The 27622-nt window shown below is 40.8% G+C and overlaps 1 protein-coding gene across 1 annotated transcript in view; it reads right to left on the reverse strand.

The window, feature by feature from the left end:
- LOC124157750 (protein trachealess-like) overlaps positions 1-25385 on the reverse strand; it is a 712144-nt gene extending 686759 nt beyond the window's left edge. The window contains exon 1 of the mRNA XM_046532749.1: positions 23563-25385. Within this exon, the coding sequence (XP_046388705.1) occupies positions 23563-24077 (515 nt within the window). The 5' untranslated portion in view covers positions 24078-25385. The remainder of the gene's footprint in view (positions 1-23562) is intronic.
- Between the last annotated feature and the right edge of the window lie 2237 nt (positions 25386-27622).

Below are 27622 nucleotides of genomic sequence, written 5' to 3' on the forward strand. Positions count from 1 at the left end.
TGACTCCCGTTTGCCTCACGTGGCTCCGGTCGCGAGATTACTCATCGCGATGCGTGTGGGCGTCCGAATCCGCTCGGCTCCGCAAGGATACCGGTACATCGCATGCAATGACCAAGGAGAATGCACAGAGGAGGCCCAGTTCCATCCCATATTAGGCTCATTTCTGTTGCCGTTTCAGTCGCATTCAAATCGGTTGTCTAAAATATCCGCGGCTCGGTGATAAGTTCAACGTAAACAACCTCTTCCAATATTTTGCACTATGGCCTTCGCAAATGCGAGGAATGACATTGAAAAGTTATGAGTTTCGTAGATCACTTTGTTATATATATAAATTTCGGTTGACACCCTTGATTATACCTTGTTTCCCCGTGAAACTCGGATCACTTTGTCCGTCAGCGACGCGAGTGGCGACATCTGTAAACCCATTTAAATGCGCGATAGGTGACAACACATTTGGAGGCCGTCTCGAGGATCTTTTTTAATATTCGTGGCGCCTGCCAAACCGAAGGTCGCGGGTTCGAGTCCCGCCTGGGTAAATTACCGTTATCCAGGGCATGGATGTTTGTGATTGTTAAATGCTAGCAACCCCGATGTAAAGGCCGTACAGTGCTGTTTTTGGTGGTGTGTGAAATAAATAAATAAATGACCAAGGGGACTCAATTAAAGGAGGCGCAAGAACATGGCCGTTAAGCGTTATATGCCGGCCTCGGTGGCGCCGGGGTAACGTCCTCGCCTGCCAAACAAGAGTTCGAGTCGCGGGTTCGAGTCCCGTCCTCTGTCCAGGGCATGGTTGTTCGAGTACGTTTACTTGTTAAAGTTACTGAATAACCCGATGTAAAATGGCCAATATGAGCTGTATTCGATGGTTTGGCAATAAATAAATATCTGTTGCAGTTTCGCGTGCATTTTATTCTGGCAGCGCCACTAGACAGCTGTGTCTCGTTTAGTGTTACTTTCGCCATTAACCGCAGTGGAAGTGGTTTCTTTTAATTGAAAATCGTGTCGCATGTGTTAACTGTGTGGTTTATATGATTTATTAGTTCAGTTACCTGTTACTGCCGCGTATTTATTCGTAAAAAGTGGATATAATGATTGGTAGCGCCGCTAGTGGCGATTTTGAAATCTGATTTTAATGCGCGCGGAACGAAAAAAATTCTAGCGGCAGACTTGAGAACCCTTTGATGTGATATCCGTAGCAGTGGTAACACGCTAACGAAGTAAACTTCATTATTAATAAATATGCTATAATACAGTACACCCTCGCTTAACACTGAATGGGGGCGTAGCTCTCGTAGCGAGCGGACGTGTTTTGTGTGTGCTCCGCAACCGAAGGTCGAGCTCCGTGCTATCGGCAAGTGGGGCCTCGGTGGCCGCGAAACTATTCGGCCACGTGCCGGTGTTTTTCCTCAAGACAGTTTAGTCTTCTATTTGTGCTTCAGTGACATAGGAGGAAAGTGAAACTGGTTCTCGCACCGCCATGGCGGTGTGTAGAGCAAACACTTTGTTCCTCCATTTCGAAGAGAACATTAGAGCTACGCCGCTCGAGGTCCACGACTTCATATTATCGTTGGGCCTCGCGGCAGAAGATGTGGTGGCCATCCAATATGGATGGAACAGAAATGACGTTTATGTAAAACTGACAAGAGAAGAGACCTTAGAAAAAACTTTGGAAAGGAATTTGAAAACCCAGCCCTTCCCCAAGGGAAATCCAAGAGGACGAGTTACCGTGGAGAGAGCAGCAGGATCGCCTGTGAATGTAAAAATATTGTGCCTTCCCCCGGAAGTGAAGCAAGAGGCAGTGAAGGAGGAACTCTCCCACTACGGGAAAATAATTAGACTCGTAGAAACTCGGTGGGAGGGAGACAATTTAATTAGAGCCCTCACGGGGACAAGAATGGCGAGGATGGTGGTCGCTAAAAACATCCCCAGCTATTTGAGTGTTGCTGGGCACAGGGCAATCGTAATATACGACGGCCAGCGCAGAACCTGCGCCCGTTGTGGAGAAGAGGGCCACGAGAGGCGACATTGCCCCCGTAACTTTGCGGGGCGCAGCTACGCTCAGGCGGCTTCGGGGCAGGACGAGGAAATCAGCGAGACGATGGCAGAGGAACGGGGGAGAGCCCTGCTCAACCTCGAGGAAACGAAGAGAAGGGAGTCCAACGCCGACATTCCAGCCCCCGAGGTAGTCGAGGAGTCAAACCCCGCAGCAGTCGCTACGTCGTTGCCGGCGGATCGGACCGAAGACAGCAACCCTGAGGAGGTGAATAGGGAGGGGGCCGGGAGGCGTAGCCCCATTTCATCCGACGAAGAATCGTCGAAAAGGCCGCGGACGACTTCGCCAACCCCACACGACACCCAATTTACGCAGTGTGTGATTCATCCTTTGCCCTTGTCTCTACCCTCCCCACTCCCCCTTCCTTCTACTTCCTTAGCGAAGGTGGAGAGTGAGGAGTACCCGCCACTGCATCCTAGGAGACATAAAACAGAGAGTATGACGATGGGGAATGAGAGCAGCTCCGTGGAGGAGGGGAACGGGGCGGAAAGCGACATGGCCGAATCCATGGAAAACGAGGAGGCGGAGAAAAAAGAAGAACAAGAGCTGAGCAACATGCAGGCTAGAGAAACCCAAGCATCGGATCAACCCAACCAATCCCCAGGCACCCCCTTTGTTTCCCTTCTAACCCCAAACCCCTTCAAGTACGAACGCCAGGAAAAAGACGACAGCAGCCCTGAACAGTCTCCCACGCGGCGAGGTCGATCCGGCCTTCGCCGCGGGTCGAGGCGGAAAGCTGATGAGAAGTGCAAGTGGGCAAGTGGAGCGGGAAAGACTTAGGTGAGATATTCTGCCCAAACCTAAAAATGAGAATTTTAACTCTTAATATCGCGGGCATTTCAAGTCCCCTAAAATTGAATTTAATTATGACATTCTTAAAAAAAGAAAAAATAGACGTAGCTCTCTTTCAAGAGACTGCGGAGGGGATAGTTTGGCCTGATCCCCTCTATAAAGTTTTTGCAAATTGTGAAGGACCTCGCTCTGGAACCACTATCCTTGTTAAATATAATTTGAAAACCTCCAGTGTGAGGTTACATGCGTCAGGAAGAATAACTTCCATTAAAGTTGAAGGGATACATATCATAAATCTTTATGCCCCATCTGGGGAAAAAAATCGACTTCTGAGGGAGAGTTTTTTCAGTGACACTGTAATCCCATACGTCACCACTTTCACAGGGAAAGCCATAATGGCTGGCGATTTTAATTCAATTTACAGGCAAGAAGACTCAGAATCGAATTTGAAATGCACCAATTCAAGATTATTTAATCGCCCGAGCCGTGCTCTCAAGCAACTCATAGATTCAATCGTAGCGACAGATGTAATAGCTAGAGACACTGTTGGGACCACACCTTATTCGCGTTACGGTCGTAATTCACGCACGCGTATAGATCTGATTCTTGTATCAAACGCCCTAAAAACCCATTCCCGAAAAACTCAAACGGTTCCGGTGTCCCTTTCGGACCACTGTGCATTGATTCTTGACATTGAATTGCCTGGAACTTCTTCCCTACCTCTTAACAAGCCACATACCTGGCGATTTGATACGCGGGCCTTGATTGACAAAGATTTTCGAGCCGCTGTAAGACGGCGGACGGAGCAATTAATCAAAACGCTGCGCCGGGGTGATAACATTATAACATGGTGGGAATATGGATTTAAAAATAAAATAAGATCCTTTCTAAAAAGGGAAAGTTACGAATGGAGGAAGGGAATGAATAATACGATTGCCTTTCATCGTTCCGCGCTAAGCGAGCTCTTAAATCTGACCCCTCGACCTCACAATTTTTTCGAACAGGTCTCTTCTCTTAAACAAGCAATACTGAGGTATGAAACAATACGGCACTCTCCCAATCACTGGGAGAAGGAAATAGATCCCGATACGTGGGGCCCACTCACACTATCGGAGCTTCGCAGAGCAGTCAGACTTCGACGCGGAGAGACCTGTGAGTTGAAGCCGACAGAATCACGGCACGGCGGACTCTTGGAAGACGCCACTAGTCATTTTAAGAACACCTTCAATAAGTACGGGTCGTGGAGGAAGGAGGACTCGCCTCCCATTCCCGTTCCCCTCCCCACCCTATCCCCTGAAAATGCGGACTATATGGCTAAGCCAATAGAGGAGGAAGAAGTGGCAGCGGTGCTACGCGCTCTCCCGAAAGGAAAGGCCCCAGGGGTGGATGGCCTCCCTTATGAATTATATATCTTGTGCCACGATATTTTAACACCTGTCGTGACCTTAGTTTTTAATGCTATCTTCAGTCCGAATGGTGCGCTCACCCAAAGTCAGCGCACCGCCACTATATCGCTGATTCCTAAAAAGAATCGTCCGAAGTCATATAGTGATTTAAGGCCTATCGCTCTCTTAACCACTGATTACAAGATATTCACCCGTGTATTAAGCAAAAGACTCTCGGCTGTTGCTGACTCCGTCCTTCACCCTTCACAGCACGCGGTGTCCAACTGCCGGACCATTTTAGATGCCGCAGCCTTAATTAGAGACGTGATCTCAACCCCTCCCCCAGCCACAGAAGATTTTTTCGCGATTCTAGCCGTGGACCTTTCCAAAGCATTTGACTTTATTAGAATAGAATACGTCTTACATGTAATGGAACTGATGGCTTTTCCGAAAATTTTTACGGATACCATCAAATTAATGTACACTGACGTATCTGCGAACTTAAAGCTGGGAAGGGATGTCTCACCCACATTCCCAATCAAAAATTCAGTGAGGCAAGGCTGTCCACTTTCGATGCTGCTGTTTGCCTTTGGAATGGATCCGTTAATGCGATCCTTAGAGACAGCGGGTGTGGGAGTACACAGGCATAATGCCTTGTATACAGGGGTGTTATATGCAGATGACATAACCTTGTTCATCGAAAAAGAGCAGCATTTAACTAAAGCTGAGGACATAATTAAGTCCTTCAAGTCGGGAGGGTTGGAAATTAACACGAATAAGTCAAACGTGTTGGTACTAAAAGGGGAGGGAAGACCTCTCCCAAATACATGTTGGAACCGCACCACGGCTCCAATTAAGATTTTGGGTTTTTGGTGGGGCGGTCCTTTAGAAAATACCTTAAATAAAAACTGGGAAGAAGTATGGGGAAGTATCTGGGGGATGGCGAGGCAATACACTCTACCCTCACTCCCCCTCACTGCTCGAGCCAGACTGATTGCCCAAAGCGTTTTGCCTAAGGTGTGGTACTTGGCACATGTGTGGCCACTCACAACGCGTGCACACGCCACGCTAATAAAAGCCACCAACAGCATGTTGTGGCACGGCTACATTAGGAAAGTAGCAAGGGCAACTTTATACGGCCCACACGAGGAGGGAGGTCTCAACCTCACCAATATTGAATTGAAGGCAAAAATTATCTTTGCAAAAATCAACGTAAACATTTTGGCCGGAAACGACGATGCGAGGAAGGCTCTCCTTCGTTCCGCATGGGCAGAGTCGAGCTTCCAATCCGTTCAATTTAGGCGGGGCATCAGGGGCACGCGAGAAGTCGCGGAAGCCCTAAGACAAGGGGAAGCTTTCCAAACCAAAACCATTTATGAAAGAATGAGGAGAGCGCCTGGGTTTCCTAAAAGAGTAAGGGATGAATGGAGGAACTGGGCAGGGTGCGTTGCTGGTGTAGACGCTAAGGTGGCGACGGCAGCGTATGAAGCCGTTGCTGGTCTCCTCCCCACGCGAGTGGCCCTCCATAAAATGGGTGTTCAGAATACCCCGCACTGCTCCAAGTGCAAGAGAGACGATGACGTCCCTCACTTTGTGTTGGGGTGTAATGATAAAATATTAGAATGGGAAGTGGTCAAGAAAATCTACAAAACCTGGGATGTCTTTGGTGGTGGTTCCATTGCGGACGAAAAATTGTTTTCATTGAAATTTCGGCTTTTTCCGTCCTTCAAGAATGTCATTCTCTCCACCATTGTGGCAAAATTTATTGAAGCTAAACTAAATAATAGAAATTTGGGCAGAGTTCTCATGTCCCATGTTCGCGACGCCCCTCTCCGGGGTGCTCCGGCGAACATACGACCGTGGCTGCTAGATCTCTTCCAGCAGGCAATAGATGGCGCAAGCGCACCAGTGTCAACGTCGGTGCTGACGGTGACGGAGGCCTGAGAAGGAAATGCCTGCAGTATTGCAAGGGAGAGAGGAAGAAAGACTGTTTCAAAAGCTGTGATTTTCATTATTATTTATTTTGCTGTTTTTTCTGTGTTTTCTTTTCTTTTGCCATTCCTAAATGTTTTTTGAAGAAACTTGAAATTTAAATTGGAAAATATCATATGTATCTACATTTTTGGACTTGTAAATTGAATTTTTGCTTTTGACAATAAATGATATTATACCTAGCTCAGATGGTAGAGCGCTCGCTTAGCATGCGAGAGGTACCGGGATCGATGCCCGGCGCCTCCATTTTTTTAAGTAGGTGTAGGAATCTATTTTCCCTCCGATCAATGCATGACTTAAATAAAAGCTAGGTGGAACTTCGTTCATATTATTTCCTTTTTTTCGTTGGCAGCTCGTGTCCTAACACACGGCTATTGAGACGGCTTGCGGAGTAGTATGTAGGTGTGGACTGTTAATCCGTTCCATTGGACCGATCGTAATACGAATTCTATCGTATGTGGAATCTGCATTATTTCCTATCAATCAACCAATTTATAGAGCTGCAGTGCACGTAAATTTTGCTAAGTTAAAAATATTTCGTTAACAAATAAGGTCTAGGATTACTTTAATAGTGACATGTTTTTCGAGTGGCATTAAAATCGTCATTTTAAATTTTTTATCTATTTTTTAAAATCGCACCAGATCGTATACCAAAGCCACCATAAGTCAAAACCCATCGTAAAGTCGGGGTGTACTACACATACACCATCACCATTGTACTTTTGGCTACCTTTCAAATGGTAGCCTGACGGGTGCAGCGCTTGAATTCTGATCGAAGAGTTCAGGTTTAAAATCCCTGGTTCTAACCTTCATAAATTCCCAAAAGAACTCGAACAGTAATGTTTGTCGGGGAAAATGACTAGTCCCCTAACCTGAATTCCTCCAAATAACATGCCTAAGGCTTAGTTCGTGGTGATCCCTACCCACACATATACAAACTAAACTTTGGAGTTGAATAACTGAGTGAATTTCAAATGCTCTTATTTTGTCCATGTGAGATTTTTTTTACTATTATTCCGTAAAAAAATAAGCTCAGTTTTTAAAAACCCGATAGAGACGCTTCTCTACCCGCAAGTAAAAAGCGAAATACAAAAGAAAAAATTCAGATCATATATAATTTATAAATGTCACCAATCCAGGCGAAAGTTTAAAAGCTGCCGTGCAGCGATTTTGGGATTGAAAGATTCTGCCTTCTAAACACGTTTACCGTGTATACATGTATGCAGCACCAGTAGGATAATGTACTTTAGTTTTTGTTGCCAAATATGAAATTCGCCCGCAATGCCTTCAATAAATTGGAATACCCAAAGCTACTCGTCGCAGTAGAATATGGAGCCGCTGGAGGGACGAAAGGGCACAGTCGTCTATGTAATGCTCCATAGCGAGTTTAATTGTCCACCACGGGCCGAAATTAATGTCTCCGCCGAAGCACTATCCTGGTCATTTTTCTAGCAATATAGTCACTTTTCCCTCCGTTCCCTTCTCTTACCCATCAAACATATTTCAGCTTTGTTCTGCGCATGGAGAGTACTAAGGCTTTCGCGAGGGCAGTAAAATGCAGGCTATACAACCACACTGATTTCCGAAAAAATCGTAGATTAATACTACGAATCAAGGGGACTGCATAGAGGAGGCCAAATTCTATCCCATAAAAGGCTGATTTCTGTTGCCACTTCGGTCGCATTTTAATCGGCTTTCAAAAATGTCCGCGGCGCGGTGATGGGTGCAATGCAATCCACTATTATCCAATATTTTGCAGTATAGTGTTTTTAATTGCGAGGAATATCATGGAAAAGTTATGAATTTGATTGGTTACATTATGTATATAAATTACGGCTGACACTTCTAATTATACCTTATTTCCCCGTGAAACTCGGATCAATTTGTCCGTCAGCGACGCGAGTGGCGACTTTTGACAACTCGTTTAAATGCGGAGTGGTTGACAACGCATTTAGAGGCCGACTTGAGCATCCTATATTGTAATTTCCGCGCCACGAATATTGAAAAGGAGGATTCTACAGTCATCCATTAGATTTGTTGTACCGCACCATTAATTTAGATGCATGTAAGTCAAATCATCACTTGCGTCGCTGACGGCAGAGCGATCCGAAGTTCACGAGGAATAGGCTTGTTAAACGAAAGTTATATTCATGATTATATTTTTTATATCAAATTCTTTATTTTTCAATGCTATCCCTCGCGAGGGCAAACATTGAGAATAATGGATTCCTTTGCCCCCATCGTCGAGCATCGGACATTTTTTTAAACTGATAAAATGCCCCCTGATTGCCAACAAATTAAGTTTCCACGAAACTGATTTCGGCCTCCTATGCAGTCTCCTGGGCTAATATCATTACTGGAGCCCATATACATTAGTTCAGCGAAAATCGTGGAATACGAGACTGTAACCGCAAAAAAATCGGTAGCTAAAATTAATTATTCATTCAGTTACTTCTTTTTAACTTCGTCTTCCGTAAATTATTACCTAAAAACACAAACTTAACGTTATAGAATATTTGATTGTGCTTTGTTTTGCATTAGGCGGCAACATTTAATGCCCAGTATTAAATTTAAACAAAAATCAATCGAAATTGCATAATTTTCAGAACGAATTCAGACTAGGTTTCATTTTCGACGAACTTAGCGATAAAATTTTTCTCATGGGTTATACAAATAACTACTGCAAATAACTACCAAGACGTAATCTTTTTTCTCAACACATACTAACTAATCAAAGATACACTCATTGATAGAAAGCAATGTTTACTTTGGCCGTTCACTGATTCTTGCAACGGACTGTCAAACAGTTTTCTGATCCAGCGAGTTGGGAAACTAAAACAGTCAAAAATATGAATTTCTGAAAAATATTCAATGGCCACGGAAAACGAGACAAAGATTTTATATAGCTACAAAGAAAATTATTAAAATTACGGTATCACCACGAAACTGCATTAAAAGGGCACGACATTTGAAAAAATGAAAAAGAAGCGGATGAAGAAAGGATATATGAATCAGCAATCACGAAGCTCTGTACCCCAAATATGTATTCAAGCACCTAATTCCTCGGAAAGTAGGAATAGTTCAGTAAGGACTGATGAATCAATCAGTTTTCACTGAATATTTAAATGCATTGCAAATCTTAATATTATTATCCCCAGCCTACTACCCAAAAGAAACTACTCCTGATGTCAGGATGATTTTCCAACGAAGTATGAGCGTACAGGTTTGATATAATTGAGTCAGTTCCAACACACTATTCTATAAGGAATGATCTTGAAGTACTATCATACAATGAGACAAGAATAGCTTCCCATCCAATGACATAAATCACCTTTTATTTTAAGAAAATCCAATACTCCCGCAATACCGGTCGTTTTTCATGAGGTAGAAAATTTTAAGTACCTACCTATTGTTAATCGTAGAGGGCGTAACTTGGTGGAAATCCATAATCTCACGAATAGAAGGATCAACAACTTTGCTATTTCCGCATGATATTTTATTAGCACCGACCATGGTTTCGTTACAGAGTAACATTATCAAGTTAGCTGAAATTTGAAAATTTTTCTTTGGTATTTTCTTATATTTACTACATTTATACTTGACGTAAACGCAAGTGTAGACGAATATATACCCTGAATATTTCAATATGATAACACATACATAATTATAATATATTTTTTCAAACATACCTATTTACATGCATTAAATTATTCCCATTCATGGAGGTAAGGCAATAAGTCTGAAATTCAAAATTCTTAAAAGCGAAAAAATAGGGTGCCGAAAATACTCATTACCTAAAGAAAAACACTGAAGGAATTTTGTGCAATACACGTGTGGCATGTCATTTGCGAGTGGTGCCACCTCTTAGGTTAGGTATGACGGGAGTTAGGAAGATTGCCTTCTCCGCGGGAGGGTGCATGCGTGAAGTAACTGCACCTTCCATACTAACCGGTGCGACAACAACTTGGAACTTGAGGCTTCTTGCCAGTTGCGCTGTGGTGGTTTGGTGCGGGAAACTAATGAAGTGGAAGGATTTGCTGCCCTCAGTCAGAGGAGAACTCGCTGCATTTCAAGATGGGTAAATTTTGCCCGCTCACTCCAGTTGCGATCCTAAATGATTTCAATAGGAGGACGGATCCAACAAATGTCGTGAACCTCATTGATGATATTTGCCTCAGTACAACCCCGTAAATTGAATTCATCTAATTATTACAGCGAATTGCAAAGTCCCATTAATGCACTCTAAAATACAAGTGCTGATATCAAAGAAATTATGAGAGCACATACATTCAAAATCACTAGCAAAAAAGCTTTCTTCACCACTGCCAACTTTAATAAATTAAGGATTATTTAAGAATTATAGTGATGGCAATCCCGATCCTACACGCTTCACTACGCACAGCATTTTTCACGCGCAGTATAAGCAATTAAACAATTTGTGAGAGCAACGCATAAGGAAAATTTGAAAAGTCCTAACTGATCAATATTATTTATTCCAATGCATAAAATTTGCAAAGAAACATCCCGATTTGCAAGTGTTTGACTTCTGAGCAAAATTTACGAATAGTTCGGGCCCCTTTATGAATTGATAACTTATTTACCAGCCTGGGGTCTGTCATTCCTGGCTGAAACTGTATTGCTATTGTGGTTTAAACAAATGCTGCTTGAAGAAAGATCAAAAAATCATTTCCTATTTTCATAAAGAAGTATCGAAGGAAAAGTCCCTAGGTAAACCTGAAGTTAAGTGCTTGTGGCAGATAAAGGGTGAAGAACATCACGAAACACGAGGGTGAAGAAGTCCAGCGTTCAGCGCTTTGGGAAAGGAAACATGAAGGTCTACGGCAGTGGCGTAACTATGGGGGGGGGGGGTGAGGGGGATAGATCCCCCCCAAAGCCTCAGAGAAAAAAAATATTATAAAACTATTGACTAGTTTTGATGTATAATAACTGGATCTACTTAAAGGTAAATTCTAAGTACCAAAATGATTGAAAATGCCTTTCCAGGCGTGTCATTTTTCAAAAATTTTCTCGGACCCCGATTACTAGGGGGTGGGGTTAGGCCCCTCAACCCCCCCCCAAAAGCATATTCCTAGTTACGCCACTGGTCAGCGGTATACCAATCTTAGGATCGTTGCACCATGAACGAATACTGTATAAATTCTTCATTTGTTGGCCGCAAATAAAGAATGAAACTACTATTTTCAGAATAAAGCATACGCTATCATCTCGGAAGGTTTAGGGTAATAAAATGTCCAACCTTGAAAATGTTACCTAAAAAACTTTCAAAGAAGAAGACAAAATTTCAAGTTATGAATTACGAAAACCAAAATTTAAATGCATAATGCTTCAATTCGTTAAACACATATGACAGCATTCCAATGCAGTAAAACCAACGATAAATATGCCGCGTCCACATATTTGATCACTTGTTAAGTAGTAGTTACCGGAAATGGGGAAATAAAGTTCATGCGATGGCCATAAAGTTTTTTAAAATAGTTTGTGTCCAAATTATTAAACTTTAATCTCGAAGAAAGTTCTGAGGGGATTTATCTGGCTTCTTAGATTTGGGAAAATATTAAAGGTGTTCTAATCTATTTACATACCTTGCAAAATTCCAATATCGTAGAGCAAATTTTAATCAAAATGATAACGCATTTTTTTCTCTCATGACCTCTATATTTAATGCTTATTCAGCGCCTTGGAGAGTAGGCCTTAATAAATTTTAAATGCAACTTTTTTCAATGTTTCGGTGTACATATCTGTACCTCGGAGGTAAAGGACACTATGTCCGTTTTCCAAATTTTTAGTGCATTTAAAATTTTTCAAGAACTACAATCCTAGACGCTGATTTAATAGTAATAGGAATCGAAAAAGGATGGTTTTGAAAAAAAACTTGACAAATAGAATTTATATTATGTAGGTACTAAGTAAAAAATGATCAATACAATATTTGAATACAAATGCTCCACTAATGTTATGAAGAAAATACGGACAATGTGGGTCAAACTGAGGAACTCATAAAGTTACGGTCCAACTATTTCCATTGATCTGGGAGTGATGTTCCCGACTAAAATTCGTTTATGATAATGTTAAATTCGATGGTTCAAATAGTATTCCCACGCCCTCATAATTGGTAATGGTATAGCATTCCCTGCTGGACTCCTGCCCTCTCATTTTGCCGAGTGCCGGAAGGCAACCCGCCTGGGGTCAGACGACTGCGAAGTGCACTGGGACGTCGGCGCGGCCCTAATCTCAGCACCTGCTGCTTTGCAATGCAACGCCGACCGATAGCTCGGCTGGAGTGCATACAGTTAATTCCTGAACGGAGGGACAGCAATAAAATAGCCGATACAGCCGTGACTCGTCCGATAAAAACCGCGAGTGGTCGCTATGATATCGCTTTGTTCCGATAGATTATAGTTAAAGGCGGAGAATAGCAATCTTCAACTAAGTTCCCGTTCTCCAACGGAAATTCTAAGTCTGTATTAAATTAAAAATTACGAGCAGCTTCAGGTCTATCAGAGTAAAGTATGTGCCAGCTATATGATACCGTGAAGCTACCTTATCGTATTCGCTACTGGTTAGGCTGGAATGGGTATTGGGCAGTAGGTTCTCGCTCGCTATCGCACGGTGTCGGCGGTGTTTGATTTAATACAGAAGTATCCAAGGCAATAAACAAAGGCAGAGAAAAGGTTACCGCTGCGTTCGGATTCAACCATATTTGATCCTCATCGACTTTTTAATTTCGTAAAACGATGAATATAGGGTCCCGAGAAACTCCAAAATAGTAGTTATTGAAGTAAAAACTATGTATACCAGCATTTTGATAGGATAAATTGATTGTCGCTCATAGTGGCACACTTTTTAAAGTCTCAAACTACAATACATCAGATTATTAATCATTAAACACAATGATTGGTTAGCTTCAGTACGAAAAATTTACTGTTTAGATCTATTCAAAGTACGAGTAGCATAAAATCCTTTAGGTTCTGTCAGGGATATTCCCATCGGAAAAAAAAAACATAAATAGACATCGACTACATTTTAATACAAAGAAACGTAAAATCTTGAGCATGAATCAAACGTTTAAAGCGGTAGATATGAAAGGGAGATGGCATACATTCTCAAAGGAAATGTTAAAACAAAAAAGGATGAAAATAAGTGCAAATTAACAATAATTTGTGCTGACACTCCTAAAATAAAAATAATTATGTTTCTATGAAATAGTAGCTAATACACAATAAGTATATCCCTTGCCATTACTTTCACATAATATATATGAAAGAAAAAACGAATATGTCCAAAGATAAAGACCAATTACCGTAAACGGCTGTAAAAGCCATGGAATTCCTTTAATGTTGGTCATCCAGTGCTACATAACTAAAAGTTCCTAACATGGTCACGTCATATCAAAGTTTCCCTTCAATTAGGCGATATTACCCCCCCCCCCCCCCTGCATTTCATACAGAGCGACATGGCAATTCAATTTTTAACCGAGAATAAATGCATCTATTCAACCGAACTCATCCCAAGTGAACGAAAAATATTACTTCGAAAAATTGAAGCATTACTACTGCCTTTAATTTGATTTAGAAATATTTTGATCTTCTATATGGGTCGGAGAGACAATTGTTCACATTTTTGACGCGAGTGACTTGCCACACATGTTTTCATTGGACAACTGACATAAATAAATTGTTATTATTAATGGAACTTCACGGACACAGTGAATAGGAGGATGAATAGGTAAATAGCCTGCAAGGACAAACCAATGAAAAATATTTATGCAAAGCTACAGCTTCCTAGCATTTGCTTTAACATGGCCCGCTTCGCACGATATTTATGGCCGACTGTGCGTAGTAATTTTTCCACACCACATCTCCTATGATCAAGGAATTTCATGAGCTTCATGATTTTCCTTATGGTAAAGTCGTTACTATATTATTTTTCTAAACAAGATATCTTTAAACCTTTCCATTAAAATTAGGTCAGTACTATAACGTTAGTCCGTACTGAACTACCTTTTTTCATTTCCTAAGAATATTCGCGTAGACGTATTTTGCAAACTACCAGATAAACAAACTATAAAGATACATGGAAATTGCTGAAATGGTTTCTCCCCGAGAATAGTACTCTCGTTGGATTGTGTTAAATTTTAATGGTTTCTGGCTCAACTTTGTAGAAGTTGAAGTTCACAAATGACTTCGTTTTCTCCCACGGATTTCTTTTTTTGGCACAACATTTTTCAACCTCAAGAGGTCATTTTCAAGTACAAAAATGTTTTGGCATTTTTAACATGCATGCCAAAAACATTTTGTACTTGAAAATGACCACTTGAGGTTGAAAAATTTTATACCAAAATAATAAGTCCGTGGAAAAGAAGGAAGTCGTTTTGCCATTTGTGTTGTGTTAAATTGTAGCATCGACAATGATCGTTTTTACAGAATGATAGTTGGATAAACTTGAAGAGGTAGAAATCGCCGTGTGTGCGCGGGTACATCAATAAGCCCCGATAACGACCTCAATGAGCGTGATAGCTTTGGCATTAGGTCTTAAAAGGTGCACTTTGGTGAAGACGGGCGCTTGCAGAGACGATGCCGTCTCGCCAACCAATTACGGTAGTCGTGAAGAGGTAATATACGCACATTAAACTTTTTCCTTGCATACATGAAAGGCTACATGGAGCAGTTCTCAAAGCAACGGGTCAACATAACCGTGGGAACTGACCTTTGGGCCGTATTATAACTACAGCAAATGTTAAAGCCAAGTTCGCCGAAAGGTAGCAACTCGTAATTTTCTAAATAATTACTCTGTATATTTAATGAAACTGCATTAAACTTTTCCGAAGATTAAATACACGGACGCGATATAAATTAAGAAAAAGAAGAATTCGGACACTCCAGGGTTAAACGGTAAGGCTAGATACTTATTAAATGTTACATTTTTAATTTACAATTTTTCCGCTTCTATTTACCAACTTAAAAATACATCCACTGTTACCAACATAAGAACTCTTAGTAAATGTGAGCATTAAGGCTAAATTCACGTTCACAAACGAAACACCTGAATATTATTGCAATATAATTCTTTTTTGCTTCGAAACACCACTCACAAGACGTTAGGTACCTATTATGAAAACAATGAATGCAGTTTGATAACGAATATAGTATTTCCTCGCTCTTTTTCCGGGACTCTCGTGGAACAAGAGATTCGGGTGATAAAATGACACTGGATTCCTCTGGCATTCCAGGAAATTCAGAAATAGTTTCCTCGTCCATGAATCGTAAAAGCGCATGATGAGTTTTACCTTTAAAGGTGAATCTGCTAAGAATCACTGCATTGAGTAGATGACTCAAAATACCAGGCACTTTTTCGATGAAATGGCTTGACTCTGCCAGCCCGCTTCGATTTAACACTAGCCTTACTTCGCTGCAATTGCAGATTGCCTCAATTAAAGTACCATTGTTAAAATATTTATTAATACAACGTCAACCTAAATAAAAAATTAGAATAATTATATTCCTCAAAATTAAGGGAATTAAATAACATGTATATAAGCAGAAACTTCGAATGTCGAGTTGAACAAGAGCAGAAAAATTATATCACTGCTCCTCAGGACTAGAACATAAACATTCATGAATCATAGTTGAGTTATAGAAAAGACCAAGTTCTTAAATTTGAACGACAAAAAACAGGATTTAAATTAATGACGTTACTACTAGTCCTCCAAATGCAACCGCATTCCATCTTTAAATCAACGTTGAAAGTGTCGCTTCCAAGAATTGGATGACTAGGAAAGAAGTAGTTAACAGAAGAAGGTTATATAATTTCATTTATCAACATATAGTTTTACTTAAAAAATATTTTTTAACCTAAGGGGTGAGAAAAAAAGGCTTTCTCTTGTTTGGGAATGGCAGCCACACAATGTTGCAGCACATACAGAGAACTTACGTCTCCTTCAACGAAACCGAATTTACATTAAGGAGATCTGCACCTGTGGATTTCTCTGTGAGAAACGATATACGATCCTAGCCCATGCATTACTTTCGAGTGCACACGAGCAATGACGAAAATATGAAAATGAATGGAAAACTTTAGACACACCCAGAGAAAATTGCGTGATGAGCGAGTCAAAGCCAGGAGGAGTAGGGAGATAAGCTGGCGCCATTATTCTACATGTCATCCGCATTTTGGAGGGAAAGCCTCATCCCATCGGTTTGCTTCACGCATATCTCCTCACTTCCTCGTTTTATCGATCAAAGGCTATCATATTTCATCAATATTATTTTCATCACATTGGAAAGTGGTTCTTAAAATGGACTGTAATGGACACCGTGAGCCCGTGCTTTTTTTAAAACGTGAAAGTACAAGAATGAAGTACAAAGAGTACTAGGTAATCACAAGTAAGTGTAAAAGGAAGACATATCTCTCTTTCGACTGGTCGTACTTTGTATTTTTGGAAACCTATTACTAAGAAAATGCCGGGGAATTTTTTTTAAATTTGAGATATAGGAAACTTTAGAGCAGGATCTACGTTATCTACCATATAAGTTAATTTTAGCAAAATTATAGCAAAGGTTTTAAACAATTATACGCCACCAGAGAGGCTTGCTAAGCGGGAGAAAAGCGTCTTCTTAACAAACATTCAATAGCGCTTCGGCTATCACCCATATCAATTTTCTCACCATCTTTTCAGCCCAGCCAATACGAAAATGTCGTAGGGGACTAGTACATCCGAGAAACAAGTATATTACCGAAGCGGTGTTCTTTACGAGATGTATAGAAGTTATATAATGAATAAGATTGTGATTATATTGATATAAGTAGTTTGACAGCACATTCATCCACGTATTTTGTTAAGTAAGAAAAGGGCCGTATTAACAGCTTCCATTTACGAGTAGCATTACTTCAACTGCACTCCAGGCTATGTCAAATGCCACCATGCACACAGCATGCGACGCCTACGTAGTATGAATGGTTCCGAGTAAGTGATGATTCACTAGAGCCAGCTAAATTCCATTAAAACGGAATTTCCAAACACTGTGATTTTCTTACGTGGCCATAAGATATTGTAAATATGTAGACGAATCCTCATTTTTTATTAATTCTTGTTCCATTTTTCTTGGAATCACCATTAGAGCAATCTGAAAAATTATGAAATCTATCTAAATAATTTCAGGAATTCTCAAATACTAATATGTATATTAATCTAGAATTTTTATAGTCACTTTGGAAAGAAAAAAAATTATTTTGTTATGCACAAGATAAGAGCTTTCGTTAAAAAGGTATCGTTCACATTTATCTCACACCAAATATACACAAAAGGTAATTTTCACAAATATAAATGCTCTAATACTGAATTCTGTTAGGTAGTTGAGTTATTTCGGAAAAAAGATCCACAGAACATTAAATACGGTATTTAGTCAGTTAAATTCCATCCTTGCAGCTAACTTATTTAGGCAAATTTAGAGCAATATTTATGTTTAGTTTCAAAAGTAAATTTGCATGGAAACATACATATTGTAATTTTTTATCGCTTTATTTCTTTTAATTGTGATTAATTAATTATGAAAACTAAAATTTATTGTTATTTTATGGCACTTAGGGAATGAATTGTTCTTGTTTTCTGCTTCCATAATGGAGTGACATCCTTTTTTATTAATCCCCTCATTATCCATAGTACATTTCAGTGGGAGTGAGCGTTAAATTCCAACTATATGAATTAATAATAGCTAAAAAAATTTTGTACATGGTGGCTTTATTCTACTATCGATTTATGAAGTTATGTTACTTTTTCCAATAATGGTAATGACCCTTTTAAGTAATGAGCACATTATTTCCTCTCGAAAGTAATGCTATAGGCAAGTGCTAAACACGACGACGATTGAAGAATAAAACCGAAAGATAACATTTGACTCGATGTATAGCAGATTATCATGCTTCCATCCGACATAATCTAAATAAGTTAAAAAGGAAGCATTAGCTTCAAACCAACTACTAAGCCGAATAATAGAAACACAGGTTGAAATTCTGACGTTTGAATCACGAATCTAATATCCTCCAAAATTGTCAGGTACACCTTTCACTGATATACCTACCACGCTGAACTATATCATCAGGTAAGGTGCGTATATATACGATGCTTTAAGTAGGTAACCAATTCAGAAAATTACCAGCGTATACATGATGAAAATGACTTACAAGGGGAGACCATGTACTTTGCTCCGCCTTTTTCAAAGCCGTATTTTTTATGACATTCGGAATGGCGTGCAAATCTCTGAACTGGTAGTGGTTCCATTGAATGGGCCTTAGTTTGGCTGTAATTAATTTATTTTCATGCGGTACTTTTAAAAAGCCGTCTACAGTTCCAATATAGCGCGCTCCCTTATAGATGGGTCAGTTGGTGTAGTAGTTAGCGTCATCGGCACTCACCTAGTAGGCTTCAGGGTTTACGGCAGTATATTTTGTAGTCATTTTGATCTTACGGCGACAATTATTTCATTAATTTTAAATGCAGCAAGCATAGGCGAGAGAGAAATTTGTTATCATCATAATAGCGTTTAGGTATTCAAGGAGTGTCATTTTGAACCCACTCTTTACTACAAGCCTATCCGGGTTTCAACAAGGAGATATGTAGTACCAAATTGTTTCAAACCTATCTCCAGGACTGTTTGAAATAAAGTGTGGATTTGAACAAAGATGTTTTCAATATTAACGCACGGTAGTAAAAATGTAGTTCACAATGGTGAACTTTTCCAGGTTCATTCTATTGATCCCGCTTCATTTTTAACGTCGAAGTTTATCAAAAAGACTCATAGTAAATAGTCCTTTGATCGACTCACAGTCCAAATGGAGAGCATCGTACTATTTAAAGTCGATGTTAATAGATAACACCATTTTTTCCAGCGATGACTGAAAAAATGAATTATGCATTCACAAACTCAACGGAGAAAATGTCAATCACAACAAATGGGATCAAACCTGCATATATATTCCAAAATAGCTAGTAACAAAAATAAGAATGAAAAACCATTAATCTATTGAGAGAATAAGGCCTGACGGTGAGTAAAACTAATATTTCATGACTGTTAGCTTATTCATTTGCACTGATTGTACTTCCTCAACTTTTGAACTTTTATTAGAATGCGAGTTGCTAAATATTTAATACTAAGTTGGCCACTGTATACGATACTACGGTTAAAAACATGGCTTCAACGCTTTTTTTTAGACCATCATATTTATCACCATCATCCCTCGAAATTAATAAAGCAAATACAGCAAGGAAAAGATCAAGTGAGAGCTCATATTCATACAACATGCATTAAAAAGGTAGTGAAAAAATTAGGACTGCCACAACAGACGAAACTACGCGATTTCAAACGTTCTGTAAAGTATGGTATATAAATTCATGCGGGTATTTTATTCGTGAGCTGTCACTAGGCCTTTAAATTCAAATATCAGCACGCAAATTATCATCATTCGGTCGACCAGTGATAACAGGAATTACTGACGTAAGGTTATCGTTACAAAACCCTGCTGTATGCCATGACATAACGGTATTAACTTTTAGCACTATCACTATAGCTATCCAATTGATGAGTGCGTTACCACCTCTAATTTCACATGGATAGCTCAACTCCACGACTTCACATGCTGATTTGGCTAAGAGATGACTACGATTACAAATGTATAATAAATATAGCATAAAATAAAGTTTCCTAGGCTCAGATTTTGAACATAAATTGGTAAACATAATTTACTGAAGCTATACATTTACACTCGAAATAAATATCAAAAGAACTCTTACAATGACTCTTATTGACGGCTATGTGCATTTATGAATTTATTCTCTCATTCGATTTTCTAAAGCCAATATGAGGGGAGTATCTTTCCCAAACATTGAAATAAGGTTTGTTTCACTATATTCACTCATATTTTAATGAGTTGTAAGTCATTTATCCTGGCAGAATACTGCAGCGAACTAAGCCATAAGAGTGCATTTGAAATACGCGCGTTAAGTTTCAAAGGTCTGATATGGTCTGCAATTCCATATTACCTGGAAACTTACATGCAATCGCGATCCGTCACCACGCACGTAAAGACAAGAATTAGTACGCCGAATTATTCAGTGGCATGCCCTCGTTTGGTCCTTCGTGAAGGCCTGTTGCATGCACCATGGCAGATCCTTCACCGAGCGGTTGCCCGAACCCAGTCACCGGCTCTGAATATGACGGATATTTATAGCATGGCTTTCACAAATTTGCTTTTAAATGCGGTGAACTTTATTCAATGAGGCATAAATTCACTCACGATGAAAACCGTTGAAGTGGCACGTATATGCGTTGAAAACAGTCACAAAAAAATTGTCGGCATATGATGTTATGCCCAAATAACATTTCCCGATGAAAATATCCGTTTGGAAAAGTGAACAAACCACAAATATAAGCCAGGTCGGACAAGTAAGTACATGTAAAAGCCATCCGAAAATCAAATATTCTCAATTACCTACAATAAATTTTAATCTTGGGTATAATTTTCAGAGTTATTCATCACCGATCATGAATTTAACGGGCGTTTCATATTAAAAGAAAGTATGCGGTCATAAATTTTCAATACCGAAGAGTTTAAAAAACGATAAATACAAGAAAGGTTAAAGAAAGTTTTGAATTTTATTCATGAAACAGGAAGTGAGCTTAGTCATATTTTTAACAAGAAAATTCCAATGCAAAGTTTCTAGCAAGGTTGTTTTTACTCCTAAAAAAATAGTCCTCTGTCAAATCATCCTCCCTTTAATTTATCAGAGAAAACTTGCTATAATCAAATAGCGAATGAAATTTGGATAAATTCCGGAAGCCAAAAAGCATACCAAATGAAGAAGAAAAATTCGTGCACGATAACGTAAATATAGGAATTAGCAATAAACCGCAACCCGAAGCAGACTTAACACCCTTTCGCATAAAGGGAGTTCTCTCAAATATTACGACAAAATAACAGTTTTATTTTTTCCTACTTCGTCTACAAGGGATATCTCAACTTCCCTGCATCACGAAGAATGTCAATAAGCATTGAGTTCAAAGAGTACATAATCGTAGAACAGCAATGGAATGTCGCCTATTTGGAGGAAAAACAGAGAACTTGCCCTAGTAACTACAATGTGCTTTTAACATTATTTTCCGGAATCCATTGTTTTACTAGCGAACTTACGGAGGTTCTAAAAGTTTGCTTGTGTGTAATGACAGCGCGTGTCAACCACTTTCATCGCATTTTATGAAGGAGTGCTACTCCTTTCTGCCAAAAGGTATCAGAATCTATTATTGTATAAACAATTTGCAAAGGAGATAATGCAGGCCAATTACGTTCCAGCTCATAGAGTAAACTCTCGGATGGTTTAAGAGCTAGTGAAGAAGTTTTCGTTGGTATAATCTATTATAAATTTCTGTGCTAAAGGACACATTCGAGCTACCTTAATAACTTAATGCAGGGGTTAATTCAGGCAAACTATACCAAGATTGATTTTGCAGGTACTTTTGCTAAAATTTTTAAAGTTCGAAAATTACTTAAACTTGGCAAGTTACGACTAAATTACCTTGCATCGAGCTACACGCGTCATTAACTTTCTAGTGAAGCTCCACCTGTAGTTACAATGCCAATGCAATTAAGAAAAAATTCCACCTGTATAACTGGAAGTAAACTACAAGTGCATATACCTTAGCAAACATTTGAAACTTACAAAGGCGTACTATGAATGAAGTTTAAATTATTTAATTACAATAATAACCACTTAGGTGATTTCGTTGTCCATGTGAACTAACCTGAAGTGTAAATGAGATCAGATTGCACAAGTACTTGAGTGCAGGAAAATAGCGAAGTAATTTGCTACTAAAAGCTGATGTTCAAGCAACAACTACTACCTAAAGGTGCTGGCAACCACAAAAATGACAAAATGAACTTGCAGCATAATCCAAGTATAGTTTAATCACCAGTGTAACGTCACTCAAATTGTATCGATCATTTGTGAAAGTTTTTTGTTGAAAGGTATGTGTGGTGCAATTTTCTGGTATAAACATCACTTTTAAGCGGATGCGTAGTTTTCCGCGGCGTTGTATAGATGATGTCTCCATGTTTCTGGGTTTCACCGCGTGGATTTTTTCTTTTTGACGACAGTTTCTCCGGTATTCCAACCGGCGTCACCAGAACCATCGACCTGAAGAGAAACCTGAGAAACTGTCGTCAAAAAGAAAAAATCCACGCGGTGAAACCCCGAAACATGGAGACATCATCACTTTTAAGCGTTAAAAAAATTCAGAAGTAAGCTTGCAGAGATAAAAAAACAAGAGAACTGTATAACATATGACACATATTATGTTTTAGGCTCAATGGCAAAGATGATAAAACAAGCACATTGTATTACCTACTTATCACGCAGTGTATGTTTTAGGCTCAATTTAATCGTTAAAGTATCCTCATCCCAGTTAAAATGGCGATAATATTTCACCATTAATCTTCTACAAGTTTATTACAAAGTAGTCTGCAGGAATTTCTCTTTATCATAAAAATTTCTACATGGAACACATGCCTCCAAATCCCCTTGTAAATCAGTCACAACATGAAACTTTCCGGGCAAATTTCTATTACCACCCCAGGTCTAACGGTAATTAGATCGCGTATTCAACCTGCTGCAGGGATGAGGCGATATGATTAGCTGGTATTAAACTATGAGTATTTTCAAATTAAATGATATCAGAAAACTGTAGTGTATCCACTCGCAGCATGCGTCTACACATCAGTCTGACCTCAACAGGAGTTCACAGACGATTAAAAGGTGCAGCTACCTGACAGTAGCGGTAAAGGTCAGTGATAGACTGGAGCATGCACCCGTTTAAGTGTTAAAAACTTCCACCAGTATGATTGAAAAATGCTGACGATCAAATGTCGTCGCGTATCAATCCCATACAATTATTTCTCAATACCACTGATCAGGACCGACATTACCCACATGGCTCTAGAATGATTCGCGATGGCGCCCTAGCAAACTGATTTGTCTCTATTCACAGCATGTGGCTAGAATCAGTGTAACCTCAACATAATTTCGCTGACTATTAAAAAGTGTAGATATCTTGCAGTATAGGGTAAAGATAAGTGAGTACTGGAGTAAACGCCTGTTCAAATGTTAAAACTTTCAAAATTATGATTAAAAAGTGCTAGAGGCAAAACCTAATTGCCTATCAATCACAGAACATTCTTTATCAATTCCATTGACTGGAACAGACAGTACCCAAAGCGCTCTAGAAAGATTCGCCATGGCGCATTAGTTTTGCTATGGGAATGATCGCCTCTTACCGGTAGTATGGGAATCCCTGCGGCACGTGAAGGTCCATGGGCATGGCGGCGTGGGCCGCGGCGGCCGCCGCCGCAGCAGCCGCCGCGGCTGCCGACACCGCTGCCGCCGCCGCCGAATGCGAGTCCAACTGGTGGTGCTGCGCGGACGAGTTGGAGGACGTGGAAGAGGCCGACGAAGATGAGGAGTGCGCGGCCGCAGGGGGGGTCAGCAACTGCCCCTGGTGCTGCTGGTGCGGATGGTGGTGGTGGTGCGGGTGGTGGTGGGGATGGTGCTGGTGATGTTGGTGGTGGTGCGGGTGGTATCCCTGGAGGCTGGGGTCGCCGAAGTGGTGAGCCAGAGGGTGGTGATGGTGGTGGGCCAGCGGATGATGGTTGGAAGGGTGGTGGTTGGTGCCGTGGTGATGGTGCAGGGGCGAGGACGACGGGGTGCTGACCGAGGGGTACGGGCCCTGCTGCAAGGGGGGCGGCTGGTGGCGCAGGGCGGCGAAGGGGGCGTCGGCCCCCGGCTGCATCATCCCTGCGGCCTCCGCCCGAGGCGCGGCGGGCCACGCGGCAGCCACTGGGTCGCGGAGATGCCGAGGCGAGGGCAGCGGGAGAGACGAGCCGTGGCCCTCGGCGACTGGCGGCGCTCACGCCCGGCGAACTCTCTGTCCGATGGCCGAGGTGGACTGGCGACTACCCTGCCGGCGTGGGTTGGACATGCCCAATCAAATGTACTTGGAAAAAACGTTATCGAGGAAATTTTGACTTTGCCATCGATTGACCACGTTTCTTTACTGAATGGAATGGAGAAAAGAGTATTTGGAAAAGGTCCACCTCTCTTTTTGACACTTGTTTCCTACTACGAATAGTAGAAGAATAGGGATATCTCTGAAGTCCCTAACATAAGTTCAAAATTGATACAAGTCCAGTCCTAATTTTTAAAAAATAGGAAAACACCATTCAATCCAAAATCTCCTACCTGCATTCAACACTTCCCAAATTGGTCTTTTCAATTGTCAACTAAGAGGTGCACTATTTTCGTCAACTTAAGAGTAGAATTTTCAAGATAGACAATCGAAGTAACTGCGATAAATATGTCATTCAAAGATATCACGGGACTATACAGAGAATATCTCACATGTATTCACTACGAAGTGTTCGTGGCACAGATACCTTGACGGACTATCCGACACAATTCACAAACATGTGACACCAACGCGCGATTCTGGTAATGCGGCAGTCAGTAGCACTGTTATGTTGAGTCCCCACGTGGTCACAGCTTCTAAATGAGGTACGTAACGATGAACTGATACCGGTAAATATCCAATTTGAAAGTATCCAATGCTTCGGGTCCACAAAAATCCGATGCGGTCCGGAGGAAAGAACACTGAGGGGTACACCAAACTCTCCAAGAACGCACGTGGGGCACTATGACAGAGGGTACGATTACACCACCGCTCGTTGATATCTCCGGAGTCGCGACGATTAAAACGACTCGCTTAAACACGAAAATTAGCACAGCTGCGGAACAAAACTCCTTCAGGTGGGCGCTGATATTCTTATGTCACACACTGAGATGGAAGGACTGTCACCACACCAATCAAAAGAATTGTTTAGCAACACACGAGGCGGGAAACATTCAGTTCTCGGTCTGACAGGTGGAATCGTCGGCTGTCTCACCGATTTTAGGCTACGGGAACGTTATACTGAGGCAACACCAGAGGTTAGGCGGCCGGTTCGCCGGCTAAAGGTCCGATTGAGTCCCTCTCGGGGGAGGTTGATGAAAAAAATTAAGCCGGGAGATAGAGGCTCGCGTCTTGTTGTTTGCGACCGGCTACGGTGGGGGAAGCCGGCGGAATGGGGCGGGAACGGCGTGGTCTCCTTGCGGAGGGGAGGGCGTTTGGTGCGGGGAGAGCGGGGAGGTAGGAGAGGAGGAGGGAGTGAGGGAGGGGTAGTATGTGTGGCTCTGCCCACAGTATTTTGCGTCATCTGGTCACGTGACGCACATCTCCCTCCTTCGGCTGCATCACACATCCCTCCTCTCTCTCCACATCTCTCGCGCCCAGCATCCCACCTCTTGTCTTTCGATTATTACCCTTCCTCTCACGGGTCCACGGAGCATCATACGCCACGCCCCCCTGATTACCCACCCCCTTCCACCCCCCTCCCCAGCTCTCTCTCACCGGTCCGTCCTCGATATCCAAGAGCGGTGCGGTGCGGATTTGCGTGTTCAGACCACACCCTCCATCCTCTTTAACATTAGCCTCCTATATTTTCTCACACCTTCTACGCACTATCCTCATCATGCCGTAGAGTGGGAACAGGCTGAGGGAAAACCCAGACATCGGAGCAAAAAATGCGGTTCCGATTTAGGGTAACCTCTATCTCACATCTGAGTAAGTGATATAATTAGTTGTTCCAGCAGTGACTTTATTGACTATAGTTAACATAATAAAGAGTAAAGAAAACATTGTAATTTCATATAAATATTTATGTGGAATCACAAAGTTTTCTTCACTTTTTATTATGAGTAAGTGGTGTTTGATGTATCTTTAACAATAGTAGACAGGTAGATCTGCACCTCTATGTCTAATACAATATTTAACTGCGAGTTCAAACCACATCCTCTTCCACTTTAACATTAGCTTCCCCTAGACATATAAGCTCACACTATTTCATGTATTTTTTTCCTCATCATGCCTTAGAGTGGGACCTGGCAAAGGGTAAATCCGGAAATCGGAGCAAAAAATGAGGTTCCGATTCAAGGTAATCTCCATGGGCGTGCCCAGCGGGGTGCAGGGGGGCAGGGGGAACACGTAGTTTAAATATTTCTTGAATAGAGCTGAAAATGTATACATTCTTAATGTTACATAAAAGCAACATGTGCATCAGTTATAATGGGTTAGAGGCAGATAAAACAATATAGATATACGATACCGTTCCGTAATTCCTTATACCATGGATATCTATGATGTTTACGGTATAAGGCAGTCATGTTAGATCTATCTTCAATGATAATTAACGGGTAGATGTACACCTCCATGTCTAAAACACTGTCTACTAAAAAAAAAGTAATTGCGTATTCAGGCCACACCCTCATCCTCTAACCCCTTACAACCACATGTTGCGTCGAAGTGACATTAAAAATTCATACATTTTCAGCTCTTTTCTCGAAAGATTTAAACTACGTGTTCTTTTGTACACTATGGCGAAATATGTAGCAGCCACAATAATTGTGATTTTCACATTTTTAAAATGAGAAGTCTTAAAATAATATTTCTTCCAGACTCAGCTCTAGGTTAGAGAGGGTTAACCTACTCCATACATTTAAGCTCAAACCTTCCCAAGTACTTATTTTTATCACGCCGTACTGTGTGACCGGACCGGTGAAACCAGGATATCAGAGCAAAAAATGGAGTTCCTCTTTAGGGTGATCTCAATGTCACTTCTGGGTAAGTGAAGTTTGATGTATCCTCAACAATAGTAGACGGTAAGATATGCTCCTAAATGTCTAATACTATCGATATGAAAATTAGTCCCATAGAGGCATTGAGCCCACCAAGAATACGTTTGGGCAATCAAAGATGACTTCAAAACAGAGCATATTTGAGACTTTTCAATTCACTTAACTTATATTAGGTAATCGGCTTTAGAAATGAAGTATTATTTAAGCACGTTGATGAAAATACGATTGTCGAAAAAGCACTTCACTTCTATTCGAAAATATAATATTGCAAAAATGAAGTTACTTTGAGAAAAAAATACTTTTCAAAGTAAGAATGTAGTATAAATGGGTACATTAATGCGCATTAATTTACCGTAACAAGTAAATGAGTACTAATGTTACAAGGAGCTACAAACACGGCATATCTTTTGCGTCCCCAGCGTTTCATGAATAAATTCAGCAGTACGTAAATTATAATGTATTTCATTTTATTGTTCTCCTTTGGGAAAGATGTGATGGATAATCTGGCAAGACTGCTCTCATTCGTTCGACTGATTTCCTCGATGAAGGAAATGCATACGAAACATCAACTAACAGAGGCTAATGAATTAGACTGCAAAACCCTGAAAGGCA

Source organism: Ischnura elegans, chromosome 4 (assembly GCF_921293095.1).
Source record: "Ischnura elegans chromosome 4, ioIscEleg1.1, whole genome shotgun sequence".
Taxonomy (NCBI): domain Eukaryota; kingdom Metazoa; phylum Arthropoda; class Insecta; order Odonata; family Coenagrionidae; genus Ischnura; species Ischnura elegans.